The 9,985-nt window shown below is 43.1% G+C and overlaps 1 protein-coding gene across 3 annotated transcripts in view; it reads right to left on the minus strand.

The window, feature by feature from the left end:
* Positions 1 to 9,756, minus strand: part of GALNT18 (polypeptide N-acetylgalactosaminyltransferase 18) — a 215,458-nt gene extending 205,702 nt beyond the window's left edge. The window contains exons 1-2 of one of the 3 annotated variants that reach the window (XM_063160599.1): positions 9,545 to 9,756; positions 9,136 to 9,401 (exon numbers count right to left, since the gene is read on the minus strand). In XM_063160599.1, the coding sequence (XP_063016669.1) occupies positions 9,136 to 9,370 (235 nt within the window). In that variant the 5' untranslated portion in view covers positions 9,371 to 9,401; positions 9,545 to 9,756. The remainder of the gene's footprint in view (positions 1 to 9,135; positions 9,402 to 9,544) is intronic. The other 2 variants (XM_063160600.1, XM_063160598.1) reach the window with 2 other exon arrangements.
* Between the last annotated feature and the right edge of the window lie 229 nt (positions 9,757 to 9,985).

Below are 9,985 nucleotides of genomic sequence, written 5' to 3' on the forward strand. Positions count from 1 at the left end.
TTACAGCTTTCTCCAGTGTTGCTGCTTTCAGTGCCTAAATTCACCAGTGATCTTGGCACTGTGTACAAGTTTTCACATCCCTTTGGAACTTGTGTTTTTCTCTTGCTGGCTTGTTTGGTTTATGTGTAACAGTTTTGCATGCATTTTAAACTTGTACAGCTTTACAGCCACGTGAAAACATTACCTGAAATACCTCATTCTGTTACATCTCAGTTTAATGATGTCATAATCCTTTATGGCTGACATCATGTTGTAAAGTCACAGAGTTCTAACTCTGAAAAAGCAGGATCAAAACAACAATGCACAATTATAATATTTAAGACCAACAGCATCACAATTTTGGTTCCAGGCCCAGTATTTTGCTTATAATAGCCTGGCTGCACACAAAAAAAATTCTTACTTCATTAAAGGTGCTACACATGTTTTATGAGATCCATATAATCTAAAGCAAATAGATTTAAGTATTCAATTTTTGAAGATTTGGGGTTAATTAACAAGAAAATATTTTTAGCAATCTGCTAGATGTGAAATTGGTTTTGAGAGTGGCAGGAAAGCAAAAGGCTTTCAGAAGAGAATAAAAAATGGTGCATAACTTCTTTCCACTCCATGGAAACTCACTAGCACTAGTTTCACCAGTTTCAATAAAACCAGTGCAGAATCCAGAGTTTCTACTCAATATCAACTAAGAAAGGATAAAACATTCAGGTATTCTTGTGCAGCCTGTAGCCTTTTGCTGTACTTTTCTGCCCCTTCACCCTCCTTGTCCTTCAAACTGTTAAATGTGAACACATCTAATCAGAAATTCCACAGAAATTACAGCATACTACTCCCACACCCTTCACTTGAGCAACTTAAAATATTCCTGTTAGCACAAGTAGAAGAGGGAAAGGCTGGCATAACATGATCATTCCATATACAGCTGGGAAAATTACAAATACCTCAGAGAAAGACAAATACAGAGAACAAAGTTATTTTTAAAATGGTTCTGTGCTCAGTTCTGCAAGCCCTTTTTATTCTGTGCACAGAGAAATCCCAGAAGAGGTTTTCTCCAACCTTAATTTCAATGCAATGATAATCCTGTAATGGATGAGTACAGACTCACTGAGTCTGCAGTGCTTGAAAAGTTTATCTGACAAGTTTTACTTTTACCTCCAGCATGCCAAATCTTCTTGCAAAGCCTCTGGCAAGTCATGACTTGATGCAAAAAGAAAAGCTTCAAAGCAATTTGAATCCACCATGAAAGCAGGGACAGGTAATTCTCTGCATTAGTTGGATGATTCATGAAAGAGATCTTTAGCTAGATTCAGATTACATATGAGCAAGTAACACAGTCTAAAAATCTTCATTATCTCCCTAAAATGAAGGCTGGAATGATCATTTATCTACGAAGGAAAAAACCCACAGAAATACTATCTTTTTCTTATACTCTTCAGAAAGCTGCTTATAGAAATCCTATTTTCTCAGAGATCACCTGTGACAGCTCTAATAAAAGGAAAATTCAAACATTCACATTTAAAATATGGGGCTTGATTTAGGAGATGAGAAATGCCAAAACCAAATCTGCAACAGGATTTCCACACCCCTACTGACATTATTGACACCAGGTCACTGAGCTCCTGAATTTTTAGCATAAAAGCAGAGATTTAGGCAGCTGTGTGGTATTTAAGATGGGCTAATTAAAACCTGCATGTTGGGAGAGTTATCTGAGCTCATACTTCAGGGTTCATGTCAGCCTCAAATTTGTGTCTCTGGCAGATGTGGCTACTGCACCACACCTCAGCATCTCCTGGGGGGAAGAAGGGACCTTGTGTCTGATTCTTCTGAGCAGCTCCAGCAGTCAAACCTGCCACCAACAGTCTGTAAAAGTGGGGCCAAAGCAGTTCTCTCTACCCCCTCCTCTGCCCTGCTCCTGCAGGCCTCATCCATAGGGGTGAAGGCTCCAAGTCAGGGCTTCCACTACACACTCACACGGCACTGATCACAGGACAGCTCAGATTCCTGCCAGCTGCCACAGCCCTGTTGTCATAGAAATAATACATTTTTAAAATCTCATGTCTTTAAAACACAACTGAAGTAGCGAATATAGCAAGAATCCCTCCCAGACTTGAGAAGACACATTGACATTTTAAAGACCAAGCACTTCAAGGCAGCACATTGCACCTTCCACCTTCATATTCTAAAACAGAAATCAGAATATTCTCATATTCTGATTAACATTTTGTTAATTTTCAAAGCACTGGAGAACTGCAATAACAACCATCAGGTTTGCAGCTCCTAAACATCTCTGCCTTTCCCTCAGAAAATTGAGGGTATCATGTTAAAAACAGAACTTTTAAGTACAAAACAGCAGTTGAGCAGAGAAAAACTGTGTAGAAAACAGAAACAAAATGTTGTTTCACAGAGAATATATCTGCACTGCACAACCATAGAACAGATTTAGGTATATACAGGTATATAGATTCAGGTATATAGCACCAGGAAGTCAAAGCATTAAGATTCATGTACCTGAGAATTTCAGTGTCTATGCAGAGTATCTGTCCACACTAATCCAGCAGCTTGTTAGTGAGCTGTTTATCATGTTCCTAAAAGGAAGGAGCCCAGAAGTTTCTAAAGAGGCTATAGATAGCACTGCAAGGCCAAGGGCAGCACAGAAAACTGCCTCTGGAGAAAGTTAAATGGAAAATAATACAGCAGACCAATCAAAAGGGATTTGCCTCAGAGGAATGAAGTTAGTTTTCACAATATGAAGTTAGTTGTCACTTTTGCACTAGTCAGAAATTAAACTTCATTAATTTTGTTAATTGTGGACCAGTAAATCCCCTCACCGCTCTGGACTCAGGGACAATCCCAAGACACCAGAGAGCCCAGTCTCCAATCTCCAGGCCAATTGTGGCTGACAACATAATCTTATAGCTGCATGCAATGAGAACAGCCATTAACCAGCTCCAGAGGATTCATGTCCCATTGTGTCCCTTTCCACATTCCATACTGTATTAATAGCTGAGAATCAAGGTCCTGGGCTGTTCCTAAGACAAACAAGGATCCCCCATTACCCTCAGGAGGCAGCTAAGCCATCTTCAAACTGCCACTGCTGTCTCAAGATTTGAGCCCAATGTTTGCTTTTTAAAATCACCATAGATTTTCTTTATACATCATGTCCCTAAAAGTCAAATAGATAACATCAGCTTACCCCAACACTCCCCACACTTACGCACACTTTCACAGGGTGACATTGATGACAAGACATTTCTGTTGAAGGCAGAATTAAAGTAAACTGCTTCTGTGCATTGTCACAGGCAATGGAGCAATGTTGGGTGGAGACTGGCAAAAACTGCCTTATGTGATGCCAGAAAGAGTGAGAGTCCAGCACCAAGCTGATCTCACACATTACACACAATTCCCAGCAGCTGTGTGTAGGTCTTGCTTTATGTTTCTTTTCAGATGTATTTACCTCTATTCTGGTCATACAGATAAAAATCACTTGTTAGTACTGAAGTGGGCACCACAAGCTGGCAGGAAAACCCTCAGCTGGAATCCCTGCACAGCTGCAGGCTGCTCGTGCCAACCTGAGCAACACAGCCCAAAGTGACACCAGAGTGGCACAAATGAAGCACCGGGTGCAGAACCTGGAGCAGAACAGCTCTCTCCATCCCTGCACAGCCCATCCATCCTCTGCTCAAACACTGCACTGAAAACCCCCCTCCTTCCACAAAGGCTGGGCCACTATGCAGAGATAACAAATGTCAACAAAAATTGTACTTTTCAGAGAAAAATGCAAACTTTTCTAGCTTAGCAATGAGGGAATTTGTGGAGGTCATGGAAGTCACAGCTCCGCTCCCGACTAATTTTTTTAACCTTCTGTTGAATACTTCTTTCATGTGAACTACAGAAATTGTCAGGACTGAAGGAAAAGGAATCCAGATCAATTCCCTTCCCAACTACAAAGCTATCATTCACTCTCACTCTGTGGCCAAATAAAACTTTCCTTACTTCTGTCAAAAGAAACAATCCCAATTGTTTCTTTCTCTTTTATGCCATTTCCATTGTATAAACCTCAAGAGCAACCCAGATGACAATCAAAAAATGGAAAATAAATTTGAAAAAAGAAACCTCATTCTGAAGAAAACAGAATAATTCAATATCCACCAATGAAATCCAGTTACCTTTATAAGGCCAAACTAGCACGCCTCAGTTTTGCCCACTGCATCCTAACCCCAGTGACATAAATCCTCAGTGGAAGAACTGGCAAGAATGCAATTAGGAGGGAGCTGAAGATATTCAAAGCGCAAAAAAGTTAATTTAATAATAGTAATAACATGCAATCAAGGTGTAGTCAACAGAATCAATATTAAGTCTTCAGTAGATTGTCCTTGAAATACCTACACCTCCAGTGTTGCTTGAAAATTTACAGCAAATTAAGTCTTCCAACTGAAATAACTATATTAAGGTTTCTTTGGTGTGCTCATCCCTAAGCATGGAAGAACATGAAAGTTAAATCCCAATTAATCTGCACTAACATGCAGCCATCTAGAATGACTTGAGAAGTCACAGTTTAAAGAGGAAAAATAATGGGATTAATCCTGTCTCTCTTACATATGCAAGTAGCTGCTTCCATTGCAATTAACTGCATTGGGACAGCAGATCTCTGTGCTTGTTCAGAGACAGGGAATTCAGAACCCTCTGCAGTGGAGCAAGAGCTGAGCGTTCCCAGGGCTCCTGCCTGCTGCTCATTTGTTTCTCAGAAGAATAAATATGTTGCAACATACAGCGATAAACATGCCTAATTGCTTTTGAGCTTGAGGGAAATAAACTGAGGGGATTTCGCCATTAATTATTCCCAAAAGGGAAGTACCTCAGAAGTAAGAGACTTCAAGTGGTGGAGTGACCATTTGAATCCTGGTGAGCTGGCTTTATGGAACCCAGCTAGAGTTAGTTAGCCAGGCGGCAAAAGACAGAAGACATCCTACTTTGTGTTGAGATCAAGAAATAAAGGGTAGATAAGAAATGTGACATTTACTTACTCAAATTTTCCCAGGCTAAAATTAAGAATGTGGATTGATCTAGTCTCCAAGCTCAAAATATGCAGTTTCTGAGAGCAAATCATTTCACCCTAATACCTCACCCAGGGACAGAATGAATCCCACCGTGGAGACCTCTCCCTCGCCCAGCTGACCACAGACAGTGATCAGATATCCAACTGTGGGATAGCTAATATTAGCTCAAGTAAATCCACAGCAAATCATTCTAAGCAGCAGAATGAAAGACAATGTAAACAGCTCTTCTCTCACAAATTTTCCCAAGTCCATACAGTACCTGATATTCCACTGATAAGAACAGACACAGCAGCTTGCAAGGATGGAGGACCAAAGTCCTGCTAGGACACAGACATCTTAGTTAACATCTATCAACCTTAAAAATTCAGCTAGTCCAGAAATGAACTGTGTGTTACAGCTTCAATTTAGATCTAGCCTCTGTCTTTACTGTTTAGTAATTCTGCTTAGGTCCAAGGACTTGGGAGGAAGAATGGGTGAGGGCAAGGAAGCAAGTTCATGTCATAAACCTCACAGTCTATTACCTTTTAAGATAATTACATAACAAAAACATCATCTGATTAAAACTAGGAAGGCTGAAAAATACTAAAATGGCATTGAGTAATAGGACAGGATGATGTGCAGTGGTGTTTTGAGTGATAGGGGTTTAATCATAGCTTAGTTTCTCAAGGAAAATTAAACTATGAACTATGATGGCCTAAAGTGAGGCTGTAGAAAATGACACAATTCTCCCCTCTGGATGTTGCTTTTCACTTTGTCACTGATACAAACTATCAGATGAAGAGCAGCTTGCACTCCCCTGATCTTCCCACTGCACATATGATGTAGGGTGAGTTTTTGGTGTCAGAGCCAATGCATGATGCATTATTAAGACGAAGAATATGTTGTGATCTGTCTGAAGCACTCTCGTATTGATTTTAATAACCTGAGAGTGTCTGGGGTTTCTTGAGCCACTTTGGTGTTTGTGAACTCAACAGAACACAGTTTTTCTACCCCATTTAACACTTGTTAACCTCAGCCCTCTAAGGTATACTTTCTGGGAATAGAGCTCAGTGCTACTACACAGTCCATGTGCCACAGACCTCTGTCAGGCATGAAAAGGGCTGCATTTTGCATCAAGCTACCCATCTGGTCCTTTACTCAGTTTCTTTCACACACATAAACACACACATACACAACTGATCTCCACAAAGACACCATCCTGTCTGCAACCTCCAAAGCAGGTGGGAACTAGAAGTTTCTCTCAGTGGGCTGCCTGCTAGCATGGAGCATATGCCTCCTACTGAAGAGCTGGGCTGAGGGAAGAGATTCTCCTTGGTTGTGGAGCACTCAGATGTGATCAACACCACAATCTCACCACACACTGCCACAGAAAATCCTGCAGGTCACCATCACTGCCAAAAGGTAAAGTCACTTGGCCAAAACCATCTTGTGTGCTGAGTGTGGTCACAAGGCAGGAACTCAGGATTCCCAGGGTTCAGGCAGCTCAAGTTTCAGCATCCAGCTTTAGCTCCACAAGCTTCTTTCTGTGCCCTGGGATTTCCCTGTCCATACCATTCCTTCCGAACAACAGGCAAACCATCTTTGACTCCCTCCAAACCTCTCTTGGCTGGAAATCTCTTTTCAGTCTGATACTTTTCTTCCCGTGAAAATGTCTTTTTAAAATACATACTTTAAAAGGGTTTTTTATGAAGGCATATCCTATTTCTTCTCATTTCCAGGACACTTGATAAAATATTACAAAATTGCAATTTATATGCTAAAGGAATTCCCAGATGGCATCTAATCACACAATCAGAAAGCAAATTAAAATGAAATATTAGGGTAACACCATGTGTAAAATGCAGCAGCTATAGCTCTCTGGCATTTGCAGGATATCCTATGGAATGTAATTCTATTATCTGTGCTAACTTCATGATGCCTGTTGGGCATTGCAGAACATCTGAGCTACTGAGACCTCTGCCTGACACAAAAAAGAAGTGGTCCAAGGAAAAGTTTAATAGCAAACTACAGATAACCCTTATAACCATGTCTAGAACCATTACAGCAGCTGACAACAACTCTCAAACATGTAATTTCTTAAAGCTGGCCTTCAAGTTCAAATCAAACCCAGTCAAGCTTGGGATATTTATTTCAATAACTTCAGTGAGTTTTGCACCATGACCCAGAATTCACAGTATCTCACAGTTCTGAATAAAATCTGATTAAAGTAAGACCCTATTCTGCAGTATCTGCCACAGGAATTCCTGTGAGTACCTCATTTATAATTATTTGGCAAATAAAAGTATAGAAAACCCACTCTGAGCTAAGGATCTGTGATTTTTATTTTATTCATTTATCTTAAACACTAAGTAGTTTCAATAAGGCATGAGAAGCTTGTAAAGCTTTTTATTTTATTACCTTAATATTTTAGTACTTATCACCAAACAGTTCACTCAGTTAATTTAGAAAGACCCTCTTCAACTTTAAAAGCATTATTTGAGGGAAAAAAACATCTGGTTTGGCTTATGGATAGTCACCAAAAACAAAAGCTTATGCTCTAATCCATGCTATACCCTCCCCTGATTTAAGTGAACCTTTTCTCTACTACTCTAAGAACTGGCGACCAAAGGCACCAATATGGTTAATTTCCTTGAAAACAGTCAGTTTCCTTGAAAATAAACAAGGCTATTTGAGTTTCACACCAACAAACATGAAGCAGTCCAGCCTCATAAGGGAAGTCAATTAACTTTGCCTACCTCGTTCTTAGCCAGAGCCTTTTGGAAAATCCCTGCCTTCATATGTGCTTCCACAGTGCACTCCACTGGCACACAGACAAGAATACATTTGCTTTTAAAAATCCATTTCAGGAATCAAGACAAACTTAAGGACTGTATGATAGAACTTAAAACTTGAAGAAGCTGCTATAACCCATTCTCCAGAGAAGAAAGGGGAAAAAATTATGAAAGCAGCATTTACTTTGAACAAGATGAGAAGACTGTCTGAGATACGAGCGCATATACAAAATGAATGATGATAAGCCATATTTAGAAAGATATTAACACAAGTAAAAGCAAAGTAGCTGGGCTTTAATAGCACTACAAAGTATGTGCATTGACAAGCAGGGAAGCCCAGCACACCTGGGGCCACCCAGCCTGCTCGCTCCATTTGCTTCATATTCCCACAAGACCAGTTGGTCAAAGCTGCTTGGAAGTGAGCAAGGGTTTTTGCACCTTCATCACATGGTCTACTCTTCTTCTTCAGGTTTAGGAGACTAGAACTGGGGTTTGAGTATTTGGTGGAGGTTATACAGAAGTGGAGAAAGATGGTTCATCTAGATTTTGTACAGGTTCTCACCTACCCCCAAGCCTCATCACCAACCAATTCACTTGGCAGGCTGAGAGAGAGACGGTGTGATGCCATGCAGATGATGAAAGTATAAAGGAAGACACTAAAGATCCCCCAGTAAAGCATAAGTCATGTAAAATCCCAAACTCGCACAAAATAATCATATTCTCTCCCAGTGCCTCCCCACTTCAACCCTCCTCCCAGGGCACCCATTAAAAGGCAATCAAATTAAAAGGCATTACATAAAGAGAGATCGCCCCAGTTATAACCCCAAGAGGCTCCCGGCACCACAGCGGCACTAAGGGAAAACCTTCATCATCCCAAGGAACACAGAGACTCAGCACGGATTAGCAGAGCCGGGCTTAAAGGGGGAGGAGAACAAGAATTCCACTAGCAGCAAACCATTTTGAAAAATAACAAATAGAAATTAAAAATAAAAATATTTAAAAATAAATAAACAGCAGGATGAGAAGCGGGTCTTGGCTCCGAGCCCCCCGGCGGAGCCCTGCTCGGGGAAGGCAAGGCAGGAGCTGAGGGCGGCTCCAGGCCGAGCCCCGCGGGCGGGGGCGGCTCCCGCAGGGCCCCCGGCTCCGGGAGGGCTCCGGGAGGCTCCTCCGGCCATCCCGCACGCTCCGGGCTGGCCACGGCTCCGCCGATCGCGACAGACACGACAGACACACACACACACACACGGCGAGAGGGGATGGAGCCGCACACGGCGGGCGGAGAGGGCGAGCAAGCGGGGGTGAGGTGGTACCTTGGATGTGCTGCTTGATGACATTTTCCAAATGGTCCAGCCTTTCTATAATCCTTAAAGTGTCCCCTTTGTCTTCCTCTAACTTTTTTTCTGAGATCGGCTCCTGCACTTTCACATAAACACTGGCAATGTAGTTGGTGACCCAGCCCACGTACAGCAGGCAGACGATGTTAGTCATTCCACTCAAAATCACGCAAGTGGACACTAAAGTTTTGGTTTTCCTGGTGCACACCATCCTGAGATCCCTCCATATAGCTCCAGAAATCCTGTGATCCAGAAAACAAAAATAAGCTGCGACGAATACAAATCCTTTTCCCCCTTTCCCCGAAACGGAGACCACTCCGAAGTCAGTAAATTTCCATGCAAAAAGTTCTCTGATCCACAGAATAAAAAAATACTTGTCGCCTACCTAGAAGGAGCGGTGGGGGCAGGGAGGGCTGAGAATTAGAATCCCGGCTTTGAGCACATGAAAATCGCGGAAAGTTTGCGATGGCAGTGCCGAGAGCAGACAGCGAGGCGTGCCCGCCGCCCGGCTGCCCGCTGCCCTCAGGCACCGCCCCCGGCCCCGGGCATCACGGACGCGGCCAGCCCAGCGCCCGAGCCTGGCAAACTTTGTTCCCAGCGCCGCCGCCGCTTCCCATCGCCACCGGCCGCGGCGGAGCCCGGGCGCCGGGAGAGCCTGCCGGGGAGCGGGGCTGGCCCGGGACTGACAGCGCCCGGCTCCAATGGCAGCGGCGCTGCGCGGGGCCGCGGGGCGGGGATGCGGCGGGGCCCACCTGCTCCGCGCTCCGCACCGAGCGGCGCCGCGGCCGGCACGCCGCCTCCCTCCTTCTCTCCCTGCCTGCCTCCT

Source organism: Melospiza melodia, chromosome 6, assembly GCF_035770615.1.
Source record: "Melospiza melodia melodia isolate bMelMel2 chromosome 6, bMelMel2.pri, whole genome shotgun sequence".
Taxonomy (NCBI): domain Eukaryota; kingdom Metazoa; phylum Chordata; class Aves; order Passeriformes; family Passerellidae; genus Melospiza; species Melospiza melodia.